Source organism: Rhodotorula paludigena (genome assembly GCF_050403205.1).
Source record: "Rhodotorula paludigena JCM10292 DNA, Rt_paludigena_JCM10292v1_ctg28, whole genome shotgun sequence".
NCBI lineage: Eukaryota > Fungi > Basidiomycota > Microbotryomycetes > Sporidiobolales > Sporidiobolaceae > Rhodotorula > Rhodotorula paludigena.
In genome coordinates this window covers 35,804-54,044 of record NW_027481430.1, presented here as the reverse complement: position 1 = coordinate 54,044, position 18,241 = coordinate 35,804, and the positions used below count along the sequence as shown (strand labels likewise).

General features: G+C 62.7%; 5 protein-coding genes across 5 annotated transcripts; 3 read left to right on the top strand and 2 right to left on the bottom strand.

Moving 5' to 3' along the window:
• Positions 1-27: 27 nt before the first annotated feature.
• JCM10292_006254 (uncharacterized protein) lies at positions 28-6,580 on the top strand (the record flags this gene model as incomplete). The annotated part of the gene is made up of 30 exons (XM_076649795.1): positions 28-249; positions 315-322; positions 444-516; positions 582-633; positions 701-863; positions 930-1,107; positions 1,166-1,407; positions 1,467-1,648; positions 1,709-2,060; positions 2,128-2,223; positions 2,314-2,396; positions 2,462-2,688; positions 2,749-2,842; positions 2,905-2,936; positions 2,996-3,283; positions 3,348-3,747; positions 3,810-3,902; positions 3,960-4,156; positions 4,213-4,487; positions 4,545-4,603; positions 4,661-4,964; positions 5,024-5,242; positions 5,300-5,326; positions 5,391-5,485; positions 5,545-5,636; positions 5,754-5,820; positions 5,910-6,125; positions 6,186-6,228; positions 6,344-6,409; positions 6,472-6,580. 30 exons carry the CDS (start codon positions 28-30, stop codon positions 6,578-6,580), a joined length of 4,554 nt encoding a protein of 1,517 aa, XP_076504610.1.
• Positions 6,581-6,805: 225 nt separating this feature from the next.
• JCM10292_006253 (ferric reductase family protein) lies at positions 6,806-9,358 on the bottom strand (the record flags this gene model as incomplete). The annotated part of the gene is made up of 10 exons (XM_076649794.1): positions 6,806-7,164; positions 7,233-7,982; positions 8,034-8,181; positions 8,238-8,317; positions 8,375-8,510; positions 8,567-8,641; positions 8,702-9,014; positions 9,067-9,090; positions 9,156-9,214; positions 9,275-9,358. 10 exons carry the CDS (start codon positions 9,356-9,358, stop codon positions 6,806-6,808), a joined length of 2,028 nt encoding a protein of 675 aa, XP_076504609.1.
• Positions 9,359-10,074: 716 nt separating this feature from the next.
• Positions 10,075-11,071, top strand: JCM10292_006252 (uncharacterized protein; the record flags this gene model as incomplete). Its single annotated transcript, XM_076649793.1, has 5 exons — positions 10,075-10,150; positions 10,218-10,484; positions 10,546-10,740; positions 10,800-10,876; positions 10,946-11,071. 5 exons carry the CDS (start codon positions 10,075-10,077, stop codon positions 11,069-11,071), a joined length of 741 nt encoding a protein of 246 aa, XP_076504608.1.
• Positions 11,072-11,907: 836 nt separating this feature from the next.
• JCM10292_006251 (uncharacterized protein) lies at positions 11,908-14,342 on the top strand (the record flags this gene model as incomplete). Its single annotated transcript, XM_076649792.1, has 4 exons — positions 11,908-12,016; positions 12,314-13,049; positions 13,107-14,258; positions 14,318-14,342. 4 exons carry the CDS (start codon positions 11,908-11,910, stop codon positions 14,340-14,342), a joined length of 2,022 nt encoding a protein of 673 aa, XP_076504607.1.
• A 462-nt stretch (positions 14,343-14,804) lies between these two features.
• Positions 14,805-17,628, bottom strand: JCM10292_006250 (uncharacterized protein; the record flags this gene model as incomplete). The annotated part of the gene is made up of 3 exons (XM_076649791.1): positions 14,805-15,007; positions 15,094-17,071; positions 17,134-17,628. The coding sequence occupies 3 exons, from the start codon at positions 17,626-17,628 to the stop codon at positions 14,805-14,807; spliced, it is 2,676 nt and encodes an 891-aa protein (XP_076504606.1).
• Positions 17,629-18,241: the final 613 nt, after the last annotated feature.

The following is an 18,241-nucleotide window of genomic DNA, read 5'->3' as shown; positions in this document are numbered from 1 at the left end:
GCGCCGTGTCGCTGTTGTTCGGCAGCCATGACGGAACCAGTTGCATCCGACCACCACGAAGATTCGGGCAGCCCGTCCTCGTCCGCGTCGTCCTCTGGGGACACGCGCATCGCAGACCCGTCGCCTGGCTCGACAGGCTTCTCGGCGGGGCACGGCCTGACCCGCACCGTGTCGCGCAAGGCCAAACACGAGCCGATCGCCTACTTCGATGGGGACGGCGAGCTCCAACGGGAGGTTTCCCGCCAGCAGGTACGCAGTCCCTCGTACAGCGGGCTTTCATGAGACGTTGTGCTGACCCTGCCCTACCTTTGCAGAGCTCTGGGTGAGCCAGCGATCTTCTTTCCTTGACCCCCCGGCCTTCGGCTGTTGGAGAACCCAACCTGCTCATCGACCTGTCGGCGGCTCACGAGACCGAGAAGCTGACTGCATGAGGACGATTGCAGTGCCCGCAGTCAATCGACCGTCGGCACACAAGACCCGATGGACGATGACTTCGACTTCGAGAAGCACTTGAAGGTGCGGTTTCCCAAGCCTATCATGCCTCCTAGAGCCGCATTACTTATGGGTATGATCCCGAACAGCACATTCTGCGTAAGGCCGATAAGAACGGTGTGCAGCGTCGCGATCTCGGCGGTTCGTGCACTTTCGTACTCTACGCAGTATCTGTTTCACATAGAACTCATACCCTCCCGCTTGACAGTTACGTTCAAGGACCTCACCGTTCTGGGCGAGGGCAGCGGTGTTTCGTACGGCCCCTCGCTTACCGGCGCGATCAAGTCCATCCCGGCTCTCCCCAAGATGATCGCTCAAGCGCGCCACCCCAAGACCAAGGTCATCCTCGACGGGTTCACCGGCGATGTACGGTGCGACATGAACATGCCCTCGTTCCACACATGAAAGCGGGACTGATGACGAGCGCAATGCTACAGCCCGGGCGAGATGCTCCTCGTTCTCGGCAGGCCCGGCTCGGGCTGCTCGAGTTTCCTGAAGACGCTTTCGGCTCACGTGGAGTCCTTCAAGGGCGTCGAGGGCACGCTCTCGTACGATGGTGCGACGAAGGAAGAGATGGCTAAGCATCACCGCGGTGACCTTGCCTACCTTCCTGAGGTGCGTCGAAGCAACTCACTCAAGGATAGCATCAAGCACTCAGCTCGTTTCTCTGCAGGACGACCACCACCTCGGTCACTTGACCGTCGGTCAGACCCTCACTTTCGCCTCTGCTGCCCGCACTCCCGCCAAGGGCGGCCGTACCGAGCCTCGCAAGGAGACCATCGCTCGCAAGCGCGATGTCCTCCTCTCGCTCTTCGGCCTCAAGCACACCTTCCACACCAAGGTTGGTGACGACATCGTGCGCGGTGTCTCGGGCGGTGAGCGCAAGCGCGTTTCCATCGCCGAGCTCATGACTACGTGCGTCCATTCCACCTCTTACGCTTAAGCAGACCAAGTTGACTGTTCGGAAACTGCAGCGGCTGCAAGGTCGGCTGCCACGACAACTCGACTCGCGGTCTCGATGCTTCGACCGCTGTCGAGTACTGCCGCGCTCTCCGCATTGCGACGGACCTCGGCAACCTCACGACGGTCCTCTCGATCTACCAGGCCGGCGAGCAGCTTTACGAGCTCTTCGATAAGGTTGCCGTGCTCATGGACGGTGCGTCGTCAAGCGTCTCTGGCGGCGACCGACTCCTGACTGATCCGCTCCGCCCTGCAGGCCGCCTCATCTACTTCGGCCCGATGGGCGAGGCTGTCGAGTACTTCAAGGAGATGGGTTACGAACCGCAGCCGCGTCAGACGTCGGCCGACTTCCTCGTCGCCGTCACCGATCCCAAGGGTCGCTTCCCGCGCGAGGGCTGCGAGGACAAGGTGCCCAAGACGGCCGACGAGTTCGTCCGTTACTGGAAAGACAACCAGCTGTACAAGGACATGGCCAAGACGGTCGACGAGCAGCTCCAGTCGCAAGAATCGCAGGATGGCCAGGGCCGCATCCAGGCGTTCCGCGACAGTGCGCGGAAGGACCGCGTCAAGCGCCAGAGCGAGAAATCGCCCTACCTTATCTCGTACCCGTGCGTCGTGCGATGTGGATCTGCTCTTTGCGCCATTTCGGAGACTGACAGCGGGGTTATTTTCCAGGATGATGGTCCGCCTCGCCATGACCCGTCGCTTCCAGATGCAGATGGGTGACATGGCGACTCTCGCCATCGTTTCCATTGCTGCCTTGTTCCAGGCGTGCGTCCCTCTATCCTTGCGGAGCGATGCATCGCGTGCAGTTCTTCCCCCTCCCGCTCGTCGCACTGATTCGCCCCTCTTCCCGCGCAGTATCATCATCGGTTCGGTCTACTTCCAGATGCCCAAGGACACGAGTGGCTTCTTCTCTCGCGGCGGTGTCATCTTCTTTGCCAGTGAGTCATCTGCCGTGTACACTCCTGAGCCTCGAAGCGACAGACTCACGTCTTCCGTCCCACAGTCTTGTACAACTCGTTCACCGGCATGGCCGAGATCACGTCGTCCTACGCTCAGCGCCCGATTGTCGTGCGGCAGCGCGGCTATGCCATGCTGCGCCCGTCTGCCGACATTTTCGCCCTCACGCTCGTCGACATCCCGTTCAAGTTCATCACCATCTTCATCTTTGACTTGGTGCTGTACTTCATGGTCGGACTCGGCTACACAGCGGACCAATTCTTCCTGTTCTTGGTACGCCGATGCCCGGTGTAGGCTGCCAAGCGGTCCGACTAATTCGCATGTCTCGTGCAGCTGTTCACGTTCATCACCAACATGGCCATGCTCATCCTGTTCCGCGCGCTTGCGTCGGCCAACCGGCACGAATCGAACGCGACCACCATGGCCGGTGAGTCCAGCTGGTCGCCTTGCCATCCGTTGAACAGAGACTAATCTCGCATCGTCTCGCAGGTATTGTCGTGCTGATTATCGCCATCTACGTCGTATGTCTTACCTCACCTCTTTACACGGAACGGATGGACTCATCCACTTCGTACCGCAGGGTTATGCCATCCCCCGTCCGTCGATGCGCGTCTACTTCCGCTGGCTCTCATACGCGCAACCCGTGTCGTTCGGCTTCGAGGCGCTCATGGCGAACGAGTTCCGCCGCCTCAACGTGCCGTGTGCACAGCTCGCCCCGTCGGGTCCGGGTTACGAGGGCATTACGCCGGCGAACCAGGTCTGCACCACTGCCGGCGGTGAGCCGGGCTCCGCCACCGTCGATGGTCTCGCGTACCTCCAGACCAACTTTGGCTACTCGTGGGGCAACGTCTGGCGCAACTTTGGCTTTGTTCGTCCCCCGTCCTCACTGTCCAGCAGACATTTGACCAGCTGACACGCCTCACTGTGCGCAGATCTGGGCCTACCTCATCTTCTTCCTCGGTATCAACCTCATCACGTACGAGTACCAGCGCGACGAGACCGTCGCGGGCGGCATCATGCTCTTCCGCCGCGGTCACGCGCCGAAGGAGCTCGTCGACGCGATCGAGGCGCCTGGTTCGGGCTCGGATGAGGAGAAGGGCGACAGCAGCGCGCGCCCCAACATCGAGGAGAATGTGTCGGACGACGAGAAGAACAAGGCTGCCGACACGCTGAAGAGCGCCACCGACGTCTTCACGTTCCGCAACGTCAACTATGATATCCCGGTCAAGGGCGGCACTCGCCGTCTTCTCGACGGCGTCTCCGGCTACGTTGCCCCCGGCAAGATGACCGCTTTGATGGGCGAGTCTGGCGCCGGCAAGACCACTTTGCTCAGTGCGTTCAGAGCAACCCACGCTGCTGTCACGCAATCATGCTGATCGCCAGACCGTCTACAGACGTTCTCGCTCAGCGTGTGAGCACTGGCGTTGTCACTGGTGACATGCTCGTCAACGGCCGTCCGCTCCCGATCTCGTTCCAGCGCCAGACTGGTGCGCCTGCTTCCTCGCTCTGCCTCTTGCCCTGCCCCTCACAACTCTCCGCGACAGGCTATTGCCAGCAGCAGGACACTCACATGGCTACCACGACTGTCCGCGAAGCACTGGTCTTCTCGGCTCTGCTCCGCCAGCCGCGCACTACGCCCAAACAGGAGAAGCTCGACTATGTCGAGGAGATCATCAAGCTCCTCGAGATGGAGTCCTTCGCCGAGGCTCTCGTCGGCGAGGTCGGCATGGGTCTCAACGTCGTGAGTACCAGCTCACTCGCAGAGCCTGAAAGTGGTCTGACTTTCCCTGTGCACAGGAACAACGCAAGCGTCTTACCATCGGTGTCGAGCTGGCTGCGAAGCCCGCGCTCCTCATCTTCCTCGACGAGCCGACCTCCGGTCTCGACTCGCAGTCGTCGTGGTCGATCATGCTGCTCCTCCGCAAGCTCGCCGACCACGGTCAGGCCATCCTCGCCACGATTCACCAGCCTTCGTCGGAGCTCTTCCAGACGTTCGACCGCCTTTTGCTTCTCAAGAAGGGTGGCCAGACTGTCTACTTTGGCGACCTCGGTGAAAACTCGAAGACCATGCTGTGCGTTACCTTGCCCTCATCGCGTCGTTCGAAGCGTTCTAACGGCGACTTGCGCAGCGAATACTTCCACGCTCGCACCGACAAGCACTGTGGCGAGCGCGACAACCCCGCCGAATGTGCGTATAGGCGCCTAAGTCGTGAGGCTGCTCAATCTGACTTGCTCCCCCATGTAGACATCCTCGACGTGATTGGCGCTGGCGCTTCCGCCAAGACCGACAAGGACTGGTCGGGCTTGTGGAACGAGTCGGACGAGGCCAAGCGCGTGCAGGAGCAGATTGACAAGTTCCACGACGAGAAGAAGAACAAGGCCTCGCAGGCGGACGAGTCGCCCGATTCGGGCCGGGGCTACGCCGCGCCCATGTTCGTCCAGTTTGGCATCGTCTTGAAGCGCGTCTTCCAGCACTACAACCGCGACCCGACCTACGTTTTGGCCAAGCTCATGCTCAACATCGTCGCCGGCCTGTTCATCGGTTTCAGGTTAGCTCGCGCCCACTTTCTTTTGCTCCGGATCAAGGCTGACATTGCCTCTGTCGCAGTTTCTGGATGTCGCCGCACGACCAGACGGGCACGCAGAACTTCCTGTTCGCCGTCTTCATGGCGGTCGTCCTGTCGGCGCCGCTCTCGCAGCAGCTCCAGCCCAAATTCCTCGGCCTCCGCACGCTCTACGCCGCCCGTGAGCGCCCATCCCGCATGTACAGCTGGCCGGTCTTTGTCGCCACCAGCATCATCGTCGAGATGCCTTACAATATCGTCTGGTGAGTTGGCTCTGTGCTTTCCCGACTTTACACGTGCTAACCGAGCCTCCCTCGCAGCGGCACCATCTTCTTCCTCTGCTGGTAGTGCGTGACGCTCATGCTGCGCCGAAGCAGCCGCACACACGCTGACCATTTCGACCTGTCATAGCTGGACCGTCGGTTTCCCTACCGAGACCAACCGCGCTGGATACGCATACTTCATGCACGTGCTGTTCGAGCTGTACTTCCCGACGTTTGCTCAGGGTGCGTCAGCGTTCAGACGTCTGTGCAAGAGCCGACACTGACGAGGTCGGACTTCCCAGCCGTCGCGAGTTTCTCGCCCACTCCCATGGCTGCCTCGGTGCTCTTCTCGACGCTCTTCTCCTTTGTCATCATCTTCAACGGTGTTGTGCAGGTGCGTGGCGCGATCTCGGGTCGCCTCTTGTCCTCCGGCTTCCGGCCGTCTGGGATCACCGTCCCCTCGTACCTCTCGAATTCCGCGTGACTCGGCTGACTCGCATATCATCCGCAGCCCTACGCGCAGCTCCCCTACTTCTGGCGGTCGTGGATGTACCGGTTGACTCCGTTCACGTACCTGAGTGCGTCACGCCGCTGCCGAGCTGTTCCCGGGTACCTGCTAACTCCTTCTCTCCTCGCTCTCTTCGCGTGCGAACCTTACTACGCACAGTCGAAGGCCTTGTCGCCAACGCCATGGGCGGTGTGCGGCTCAGCTGCACGTACCCGCAGTTCCAGATCGTCGTCCCGCCCGGCGGTCAGGACTGCGCCGCCTACCTCTCCGAGTTCGCCGCCCGCTCGGGCGGTTACAGCGAGGTCCTGCCGGACGGCTCGTGCGGCTACTGCACGTATGCCTCTGGCGACGCGTACCTGGCAACGCTCAACATGAGTACGTTCACGGCCTCTTCGCCCCTTCTGCTCGCGGTCCTTACCCGCTTCTCCTCTTCAGGCTTCTCGCACCGGTGGCGCAACACGGGTTTCTTCATCGCCTAGTAAGCACACTCTGCAAGCGACAGAAGCCACGTGCTGATGGTCGTCCTTCCGCGTTCTCCTCCTCTTCCGCCCCTTCTTTGCCTTGCGCTTTCTCTGCCCGCTCCCGTGACACAGCATCATCTTCAACATCTTCGCCGTCTTCCTCGGATTCTACTTGTACTCCATCGTCGACTGGTCCTCGTGCGTCGTGCTCCTCGTCTCCTCGCGACGCTTCTCCCTTGACTGACACGCACCTTTCCTAGGGTGTCACTCAAGCCCAAGAAGTCCAAGAAGCAGCCCGCTGGCGATGCGCCGCAGCAAAAGTCGGAGAAGACCGGCGCCGTGCCGACTCAGGCGCAGCAGCAGGACTAGGCCACCCTTTAGGCTTCCACCCCTCCCTCTCCTCGCACGGATAGATCCCCATTGAACACTTTCTCTGTCTCGTCATTAATCACTCCTTACTTCAAGCACACTGTACAACTCGCGAGCGCATGTGGAATCAGTCTCATCCAACAGACCTCGTCTCAACATTGCGCGCAATGAAGGGCTACGCATCGGCGGCGGGAGTTTCAGGAAGGCGCAACAACAAGTAATCGTCTACCAGCAGAAGAGCTCGTCGTGGAAGACAAGATTCTCGGCTGTGCGCCCGTCCCGGCCCATTTGGCCGCGGACTGCCTCCCTCGCCGCGTCGATGAGACCGACTGGACCGCAGGCACTGACGGCGATGGAGCCATCCGCACTTGCGTGGTGCAAGGTGGCGAGATGCTCCGGGAGGTGCGGCCGTCCCGCGCGGACTTCAACGTGTACGAGCGACAAGACGGGTTTGAACAGAGAGAGGACCGAGTCATTGACAAGCGACTCCTTGGTGCACGTGTGGTGAATGCGGAGCGAGAGAATGTTTGCTGGCAGAAGAGATCGGAGACGATGGAGATAGGGGAGGAGGATGTGAAGTGTGGCTGCAAGTGTCATGCCGTTGGAGTCAGGAGAGCCTGTGGGAAAGGCAAACAAAGCACGATGCACGTACCGAGATCACGAATGGCCCAGACAAGGACGATGCGCTCCGTCTTGAGGTTGCCGTCAAGACAAGCTTGTGCGAGGTGAGCAAGGTGCGCGATTGGTGCAGCAATGCCTGAGCCGCCGGCAACGAGGAGGATCGACGATTTTAAGCTCAAATCGACCGTCTCGCCGTAGGGTCCTTCGACGAGGATCTTGATTTGTCTGCCGGAAGAAGGCATGTCCCCCGGGACGTCGGTCGCGTCAAGCGCTCCAGCCAGTCGCTTGGTGAAACCGGCGTGCTTCTTGAGTACAAGCTCGAAAGAGGTCGCATTTTCGGCCGCCGACTGCTCGTTCCAGCGGTGAAGATTGCGGGAGCCTTTTCCGGAAAGGAAGAATGAGGACCCGTCCTTCTCGTCGACGTCGGATGGTGTTGAAGTGCCGTCCAATGCCGGTAGCATTGACGTAGTGTCGGGCATTCCGGTCGGCCAGGTGATTGTGAACGGATGGTTCTCCCAGATGTGGAGCGTCGGCGACGAAATGAAGACGTAGGCGCCCGGTCCGCCGAGTCTCTGTGGCCAGCCGCGCGCCAGTGTTACACGTAGGCGAACAAAGTTGCCGCAAGTCGTCACGTAACCCTCGGCAGCAAGCGGAGCACGCTTGATGCCCCCGCGAGACGTGCCGCTCAACGTGAAGTTGAGCCAGACGAGACGAGTCCATCGTGCGGCCCGGTCGAAACCCCAGAGAGCGACGGCGCTATAGATGTACTTGAGGAAGGAGTCTGCGATATTATGGGTCAGTTACGGCGGACTTTTGAATGGCAAAGGCGCACATTCTGGGTCGAGCAGCCAGACGTGGTAGTAGCAACCGACGATCCACGCCACCGCAGCGAAGATGTGCAGGAGCAGGAACGTTTCGTATGCGACCTCGCGAAGACGGCGGAACGATCCGAAGGCGAGAAGAGCGCCGCCGCAAGTTGCCTGAGCAGGTCCACCAGTCAGAAGCTGAGTTAGACGGCGTGAGCATGAGCACATACTGCGATGCCCCAGTTCCAGTACGCGTCCTTGAACATGCTGATGTAGAACTGCTTGCCGGCGAGGCCTTCCATGAGCGAGTCTGCGCAATGCGAATAGTCAGCCCCGCCGAGTTGCACGGTGAGTCGGGATAACGCACAGCCGATTGAATGCGAGATGGCATGGCCAACGGCGACGCGCGAGACCCAGCGGTGGTATAGTTGTAGCGTCGAGTAGCTGGCACCAGTCAGCGTTGCGATGGGCGAGTTGCGCCCGGCGAGGACAATGACCAAGGGCTGTGTTGCTTGGGGTCAGCAATAGAAGCGCCCCCCCACGCTGATCCATCACGTACGGTTGAAGCGATGCTGATGATGCCAGTGCGGTCGCTGAAGCCGCGTAGTAGGGCGTCAAAGTTGTACCCAATGTCCTGATCGCAGGGCAGCATCAGCAGCGTGTCGAGCATTGCATGCTGGGAAAGCGCATCCACCTGATACCAGCAGTTTGGCGTGATGACATCGTACCAGCAGAAGGCAACGAGCACGTTGAACAGGACATAGAGGAAGACGATCGACGCGTGCATCCTTGTCGGAATCTGCACAGCTGCCCACTTCTGCCCGTAGACAGCGTGCGGCTCCGAAGATTGGCCGCCTCTGACGGACGCCAAGGCAAAGTGTTGGGCAAACAAAGTGCGACAGGCGACGAGAGGGCGAGGGAGCGCGTGTCGCTCGGCGTAGTTGTTGAGCAGGCGCATGCCCATCGCGAGAAGGATGAGCAAGCCTACCAAGCCGTACACCACATGGCTGAGGTTGGCTTGTAAGCATTTGCAATCAGAGGAGATGCTCATGCACTCACTTGAACACTTGCGGAACGTAATACCTGAATGCAGTGGTGGCAAGGTCAGCGCAAGTCGCTACACGGCATAAGGCCCATGCCCAGCTCACGAGTTGTAGTAAAAATTGACGTATGCCTGCATGTAGGCCTGCTTCATCTCCGGTCCATACTGTGGAAGAAGACAGTCAGGCGTCTCAAAGATGGGCTGCCAGAGCGGCGTGGCACGCACAAAATCTACATATTCAACGACCTCAGGGGTGATGCCATACGCCGGCGGCAAGTTGAGCAAATCGTCGACGGTCAAGGCTTTCATGCCGGAAGGGGTTTTGTCGGGAACGGAACGAAGAAGCAACGAAAGAGCAGCGTGTTGGACCCTCTTCAAGCGCAAGAAGTCCTCGGGACAGTCTTCAGCACCCAACTTTAGCTGCAGCGCACTCGCACGCCATGGACTCGCACGGGAAAGATGGGACCCGAGGTTCCAGGCCAGCGGGAAGCGCATTCGAGCGGAGCTAGCGAGGTGCACGGAGAGCGGGAGCGTCGCGTGGTCGCCAGGATCAGATTCGACCGACTGCGATCACTCGGAGGAGGCAGAGTGATCGAGAGTGTAATCTGGTGCCGCTTCGCGAGCGAGTAGGGGCATTCGCAACCAGGAGCGGGAGTACCAAGACAGCGAGCGCCCCATGCGGCCTCGAGTAGCAGTCGCGAGGAATCTCGCGAGCTCGGCGAGACTCATCAGGAGCTGATGGTCTGCGCTGGTCGCTAGCGCGAGACGGAGGACGCGGAACCCTCGATCGCCTGATGAGAAGATTCGCCTCGCGCCTCGCCCCTTTGCCCTTCCTCGCATCTCGACACGCCAGATTTAGCTGTGCGCCGTCGCCCGCCGCAACATGGACCAGATGGTGCGAGCGCACGCTGCCTCGCCCCATGTTCCGCACTCGCTCGCGTCTCGCCGACTTTCTCGGGAGTCCTCGTCGCATCTGCTTTCTCTGCACGCTCTTTTGCTGCTGAGAAGCGCCGAGCACTCCAGGCATGCGCTTTGTATTCTTGCTTGCGCTGCTGACTTCATTCGTGCCAGCTCTGGCGCGTAAACCGGTGTACCAGCGTAGTGCGTGCCAACTCTTCCCGCCTCATCCCGCACGGCGCGTCTCCTGACCTGGTTTTTCTTACCGCAGAGATTAACCATCTTCTCGGCGACATTGCTTACATCGACAGCAAGAAGTCCATCGCCTTTACCTTCTGGATCCAGCTCGTAAACGAACCTGTCGCGAGCCAGTTCAACAAACTCTTCAAGCAGCGCGACCGCCCAATGACGATCCTCATACCCGACAACGCCGCTTGGGATACCTACTTGCGAGACCTCGGGCGCAACACGACCGACATCGAGTCGTTCTCGGACCCGGCGATGCGGGCTCTCTTCACCGAGTTGTACCCCTTTTTTTGTCAGCTGTCTCGAATTGATCGCGGTGCTCACTCTGCTGACAAGGCATCCGGCGCGCACAGTCTTTGAAGGCGCGCTCGACACGTCGGACGTCGCAGATGGCGAGACTATCATCCTCGACTCGTGGAAGAAGTCTCCCGTCGGCGATTGGCCGTTGAGCATCGCATTCCGGCGCAACACCTCACTGGGACCGACCGGCGCTGACCTCGAGGCGGGCACCGCTTCCCCATATAACGGCACTTTTGTTTCGTCTCCCTGTGCGTTGCCTCGAGTTTGTCGCCAACTACTCCTTGGCTGACTGGCCGCGCTCCTGCAGACGGCTCCGGCAATGTTGAAATTCCGAATTATGCGACCGACAACGGGTGCTTGGCGCAGGTTGTCCCCTACATGCCGGTGCATACCCTCCCAGCTCTCAGAGAGCTTGAGCTGATCCATTGCTGAACCCCTGACTCTGCTCGGCAGACCGTGCCCAAAAATCTAAGCATCACCATTGCTGACCTGGGTGTTGTTGGTTGGAGCGAGATCATCAAGCGAGTGCCCGCTGCTGCTAGTCTCGAGATTTCGCGCAGTCAGTTCCCTCCGTCCTAATCTGCGCTGGCTCATGCTGACTTCCATCTGCACAGACTTCACTCTACTTCTACCTCCTTCAGCAGCCATTGTGTCGGCACTTGCCAGATCCGATGCCGACCTTGCTGCCTTTCTCAATGCGCACCTCGTGCCGGAGCGCATCATTCTTTCGGCCGGGGAGCAAGCGTTCAGAACGAGCGCTGGAGTCACGGTGGCAACTGTAGACAGCACCGTCTCTGCGGGCGACGTCCACGCTACCGTCACGGTGCAAGACGTGCTCACGAATGGGATCGTGGTCCAGGTAGGCGTCTCTTCGTACCCTTTGCCTTCGCTGCCCCGCTCGCTGACAAACTAGTTTTAATGCACGAGTACAGGTGCTGGACCGTGCATTGACGGCTGTGTAGAGACGGAAAAGAGAATGGCAACGCGAAACGCTCACAAGACAATCGTGGTTCCCCTCGCTTGAGATGCTCGGTTCGCCTGGCGCTGATAGCGGTGTTCTGCCTGTGTCTTTCTGTGCGAGTCAGGAGCGAGTGCATCGGCAGCATCTGCAGACTCACCGCAGACCTTCTCAACGTTGGGGCGAGCGGAACCTAGAAACCTTTCAGAGCACGTTACTAGCTCGGGGCCCGCCGATAAGCTAGTCAAAGGAATATCTTGCAGTGGCGGTTGCCCATTGGGGCGCACGAGCGCGCGTTGTCGCCTTTGACCCCCTCCGCCCCACGAGGGCTCCGCCGAGATCTGTTCTCGTGTCTCCTCCTGCGCGTACCCTTTCTTCAAGAGCGCAGGGAAGCCGAGTCCGAGATTGTCAAGCAGCCTGCGCCCACCTGCACTGCTGCAGCGCGTCGCACTGGCTCATGCCGCCTTGGACGGTCCCGACTCGCTCAACCTCCCTCTCCGCCTCGTTCACGCCGTCGCCTCGCGCCGGACATTTCGACAAGCGCCAGCAAGACCTGTCCAGCTCAGGTGCGTCAGTTTTGTGGACATTCAGCCTGCCGGAGTCGCGAGGAGGCGCGCTGGGGCCATCCCGGGTCTCGGTGTCGATCCTCGTCGACCATCGAGCACTCGTCGTAGCTCGAGGGCGAGTGCTGACTGCTTGCCTGCACTCGCGAACGCTCATTTTGGCCGATCCGGACCCGCAACACCCCGCTCGCTGCCGTTGCCACCGTATCGCCCCCACTCAGGTTCGTTCTTCTTTCGCCGTCGCCACACGCTCCTCTCGCTCGTTCAAAAGCGCTGACGTCGAGCTCGGTACTCGTGCAGTCTCGAGCGAAGCGGACGAGCCTGCGCCCACCTCTGCAACTTCGAGCCAAGCCCCCTCGTCGTCTGCGAGCCTTCCTTCTTCGTCCGACAGCGGCTCCGAGTCTTCGTCTGCACCCGCCCCGACGTCTTCCTTCGCCGACCCTCTCAGCAGTTCGGTCAGTGAGCCGCCCCAGTCGACCGGCAGCGGCGGCAGCAGCAGCAGCAGCTCGATGGACCCGACCACCTCTCCCGCGCCCACTTCGACAAGTGGGGAACCTCCCGCCTCGTCAACTACGACGTCCGAGCAGCCCGCGTCGACGACGACGACGACCACGAGTGAAGCACCGCCCAGTACCTCGTCTGCTTCGACCACAAGCAGTGACGGTTCGACCTCGTCTTCCCCGTCCCCGTCGAGTTCGTCCGAGGTGACCTCCCCTCCTCCCACCTCTTCTTCCTCCTCCTCCTCTTCAGATCCGACCACTTCGTCTCCTGCGTCCTCATCGTCCTCGCCAACCCCGACAACACCGCCGCCCTCGAGCTCGACGAGCTCGTCCATCTCGAGTGCCCCCACGAGCACGCCGGGCGAGAGCAGCTCCTCGTCCTCCACCTCTTCTTCCTCTCCCTCCGCTTCCGACATCTCGTCGAGCGTCTCTTCTAGCTCCGAGTCTCCAACGACGACGACTGCCGAGCCGACGACGACGAGCAGCACGAGCGATGCGCCTTCAACCACGACTGATCCGTCAACGACCGTACCCAGGTGCGTATGTTCTCGCACGCTCCGCCGCGTCAAAGCTGACTCTGTGCGAAACTGTAGCGTCGAGCCGTCGACTCGCACGAGCGCGACCGAGTACACGCTCACCAGCTCCGGTTCGCTCGTCGTCATCACCTCGATCGTCACGGCGATAGTGAGCGGCGGTGACCAGTCGACGGGAAGCGCGCTGCCTGGGCGCAACCTGAACGGGCCGGACGACTCGGGGAACGGCTTCTTCGACAACACGGGCGCCGTCGCCGGCACATTCGTTGTCGTCGGTCTCGTGGCGGCCGGCATCGTCGGCGGGCTGGGCTACTTCTTCTTGCGCCGCAAGCGCAGACGGCAGCTCGACGAGGACATTCGTGTCGCTGCGGGTGGCGCGGGCGACGGTGGAGCGGGCAAGAACCGCTTTGACGGTGAGGACGACGAGGAGGACTCGTTCGACCACGTTGCCCAGAGCGAGGGGCACCACTCGAGCAACTACATGAGCTCGTTCGGTACCGTACCGCTTACGGCGGCCGCCGCAGGTTTCGGGACCCGCCGCAGCAGCGGCTACGACTTTGGCGGAGCGGTCGCGGGCTCGGCGGGGCGTCCCAGCTACGAACCTGGCCACTCGCCTTCCCTGAGCCAGGGCTCCTTCGGTGGCGCGTACCAGCTCGGCAACGGGCCCGCGCAGGGCTACTCGGGCTACGCGATCCCGTACCAGGCCGCTGGCGCAGGGCCTTTGGGCGGAGGCGGCGGCGGCGCAAAAAGCCACGAGGGCGTCCTGCACGATAACTGGGCCGAGTATGTCGACGGCTTCGGCCCTCCCGCCGCCGCCACTGCCGCCGGCGGAGCAGCTGGTGCGGCCGCATATGGGCGCGGCGGGCCGCGCTCGGGCGAGGGCGAGCCCGGCAGCCACGAGGGGCTCGTCGCGGGCGGGTCGTCCGAAGACTCGCACTACCCGGACGAAGCCGAGATGCGCCAGGTTGCGTCGTTCCGCAACTCGCTGTACGGGCAAGCGGCGTTTGAGCAGGCGGGCGCGGGAGGGAATGGGACGGCAAGCGGGAACGGCAGTGCGTATGGAGGGCTGCAGAGCGAGTCGGCTCAACAGCAGCAGCAGCAGGCTGGAACGAGGATCGACGACCGCCTCGACCCCAGCGCGATCCGGAACGGGGACAACCATTCGGCCGTCAGCTTGGGTGACGAAAACGACTACTCGCGGCGCATCTTGCGGTTCGTCGCCACGTTTCCTCACGCGCGGTGCTCTGCCGACTGACCACGCGCTCCTACAGCGTCGCGAATCCTTCGGACGAGTAACGAAAAGCCGGCATTTCTTCCATGCCACCCTCCCTACCCTGTGTCTACTAGGCCTCCTTCTCATATTTGGACATACGCATGACGACCCGCCTCAGCAGTACCACCTGTCACCATGTACCGCCTCGTCTCCTTCTCGCTTGGATAGACCCTACACCGCACACGGACGCTCTGTAGCGCTTCTCAGCCCACTTCTTGCGGTACAATCTTGGCTCGCAACACCGCAGGACTCCGTGACTCTTGCCACCGCGCGAGACGACCGGGAAGAGAGCGATTCTTTGCTACCTGCAGTACGAGAGGTCTGCAAAAGGAAGGACGGGGCGACACGACGAGACGTGGAGGAAAATGCTACACAAAGCCCAAGAGACTGCTTCTGAATCGACAGTGGACCGATAACGTGGACATGAACGAGAGAACAGGACGCGAGTGTCTATGCGAAAACTGAGCGAGAGGTCGACGGCGCTTTCACGCCTTTGAGCCCTCCGCCGCCTCGAGGCTCGCAGAGAGGCTCATGGCGAGTGCGAGAGAATCGGTCGAGGCGCGAGGGTCGGCGGCGACGGCAGGAGGTGCGACTTCAGCGTGAGAGCCGAACGGGTTGGACGCGTCGTCTTCGTCGTCGTGGGGAGGCTCGGTTCTCGCGTCACTGGCAGCCGTGGAATCAGACGAGGCTGTGGAAAGGGACTCGTCAGCCTGACGCGCGCCACGAGTAAACGAGGCGGCCGATGGCCGCGCGAACTCGGGGCAAAAGACTCACCTGCTCCTGCCGCAGTCTCGGACACGGCAGCAGCGACCTGCGCTGGCACCGCCGTCTTGACCGCCTCGGCCACCACGACCACGGGCTCGTCCTCGTCCTCCGCATCCTCCCCTTCCTCCGCCGCGCTGACAAAGCTCGCGCGCCCGCCCTCGCTCGGCGCGACAAAGCTCCCGCGCTCGCTGCGGCCCTCGTCGCCCGCGTCCGTGAAGCCATCGTCGTCGCCGAAACCGCTCGGGAACCCGAGCTGGAACGGGATCTGCGAGAGGCCCGAGCCGAACCCGGAGCGGACGCTGATCGCGGCCGACTGGACGCGCTCGGCGTCCTTCCCGCTCGGCTTGGATGGCGAGGTAGACGTTGAAGATGAGGTGGGGCGCTGGCCGGCGAAGGGGAGGAAGGGGGCGGGGAGCGGGTCGTCGTCCTCGTTGCCGCTCGCATTCGAGATGATCGAGGGCTGGCGGGTCGACCCGGTGCCATCGAGCGGCGCCGTGACATTAACGGGCATCCCGAGGCTGACAGAGCTAGTGCTCGGCCCGCGCCCAAGCCCAGACGATCCGGAAGGTCCAGACGAGGTCATGAACGGGATGCCCTCGAGGAGCGAGAGGTGGCTCCCGTCCGTCGCCGCACTCGCGGTCGAGTCGCGGCTCGTCGAGGGCGACATGCTCGCGCTCGAGGGCGACGACACGCGCAACGCGGGGCCGCCTTCTGCTGCGGCGGCGGAGAGGGACGAGAGCGAGGGCGACGGAGAGGCGGACCAGGCCGACATGTTGGCCGTGAGCGGGCGGACCTGCTCGCCCGTGTCGTATGCCTCGGAAGAGCGCGCAGACTGCGGGACGTCGAATGACGCCTGCGACGCCGTGTTAATCAGGCGCGAGTTGCTCGACAAAGGGGCGGAGGGCGGCTGCGGCGAGTTGGGGTTCGTGAACGTGACCGTCTGGCCTTGGAGGAACTGGACCGCCTCGGACGCGTCGGATGCGAGCGACGACGCGGTCCAGCGCGACGTGTCGGTCGTCCCCGAAGTGGGCCTCGAGAGGCTGCCGGCGCTCCCCTTGACCGTGTCCTGCGACGCGCGCTTGTCGCCGACGAGAGACGCGCGATTGGAGTCGTCGAACGGATCGACGCTGCCTGCCTCGCTCGTCGGGCTGCCAGGCGACGCCGCGCCCGCCGCCCCTCCGCCCGGCCCGCTCGCACCAATCTTGACGAGCCCAGCCTGGCCCTTCTGCAGCTCGACGCGGCGCACGCCCTGCGCCGAGACGGGCGTGATGATCTGCGGCGGGTCGAGGATGTACGACATGGTCGACGTGCCCGAGCGCGTCGTCATGGTCGACATGTGCGCCTGCGCGCGCGAGTGCGGCGGGTCGGCGAGGAACGACATGCCGCGCCCGCCTGCTGCGGCAGCGCTGAGGAACGAAGGGGTTGTCGGCGAGCTCGTGGCGGAGCTGCCGGCGGGAGGAGGCGGAGAAGGCAAGGGGAAGGCGGACGAGGTGGGGCGGCCAGGCTGGCGGTCGGGCGAGCCGAGCGGCGCGCCGGCGAGCGGCGAAGACACCTTGGGCGTATTCGGTAGCTTGAGGTCGAGGCCGGGCGAGCGCGGCGGGCGGATCGGGGCGCCGTTGACTGTCGTGCCGAGCGGGACGGCCGGCGTGTCGGGCGTGAGGACGGGCGGCAGCGGGTTGAGCTCGATGATCTCGGCGCCCGCGAGCGCGAGCGAGTCGCGGCTCGCCATGCTCGTTGGGATTGACGCGCGCGCGGCAGGGCTCCGCGGCGGCGGGAGGGCGCTGTCCCGGCGCTCGTCGCCCGACTCGCCGTACGCGCCACGGTGCGCGTCGGCAATCGACATGGACGACGAGTGCGGCGGAATGTAGGCGATGGGGATGACGTTCGTGTGGGATGAGCGGAACGAGAACTCGGACGTGTGGATCGAGTTGGCGTCGTTGAAGCTGCCGATGGACGAGCGGTTCTGATCGCCAAACGGATTGTCGTCCTGCGCGGTTCCGGGTCAGCCGGCGCCTCCCTTGCGAAAGCAGAGAAGGCGTCTAGACGCACATCCGAGGTCCTGCCCGTCACGAGCGCGCCTTGTCCGTTGCCGGGACTCGTGTTCCTGCGATTGACGGCCTCGCCGCCGCCGTCCATGTGCAGATGGACCGACGAGCGCTTGGTGACGGCATCGTTCTCGCCTGCTGCCCCCGCTGCGGCACCGTCGGGGCCGAGCTGCTGCGTCCTGCGCTTGTCGGCGATGCGGCTCTGTCGCTGCGAGAGGTGCCGCGAGTACCGCTTGCGGCTCGCGGCGAGCCCGCGGGGCTTCCACCAGAAGAAGTAGAGCGCGGTGAGGACGACTGCGACGCCGAGCACGCCTCCGACGGCTCCGCCCGCAGTTGCGCCGACGTTGGTCCCTCCGCCGGACGACTTGGACGCCCTGTCCGAGTCGACGCAGACGTAGCGGCGGCAGCCGTTGTTCTGGTTCTGGCGAATCTCGCAGTGCTGCCCGCTGTCGCACGTCGGGCAGGACACGCTCGTGTCGTCGCACAGGTTGCTCGACATGCGCGCAGCGAGCAGAGGGGCGCGTGCGGGGAGGTTGCGAGAGACGCGAGCAAGCGGCGCAGAGGGTGCGGCGGAGAGACGAGGCCTGCTCGCCTGTGCACGCGCACTTCAATCTGCACTCTGCAGCGTGCGAGGACGAGCGCGAGCGTCGAGAGGGCAACTCTTCCGGGGCGTTGGCCTTCTCCGCCGCAGCACGCGCCGCCAACACCCTCGATCACTCTGCTCGACGGGCACAGAGCAGCACGGCAGACTCGCTCTCAGACTCTTACACGAACTTGCTGCCTTTTCACGGTTTCTCGTCGCCGCGCCGCGACCGCTCTCATCGCTCGCGCCCGGTCGCGTCGCACCGCGTCTGAGCGCGCAACCTTGGCCATGCCTGACCGAGATCGACCTCGCAGTGCGTGTGTTGCATTCTTGTATACTCTGAAGACTGTTCTCGAGAGGCGGCCTACGGGTCCACCGAGTCGGAGTGGGCCGGCAGAGAAACGTTGAAAGTGCTGCTCACGAGGCAGTCCATCGACCTCGAGAGCTCCGGCGCCGTCTTCGACCCCCGGGTTGCGACGGCTTCGTCCAGTCGAGCCCGATTGACGAAACGAGTCCCCTTGGTGACCGG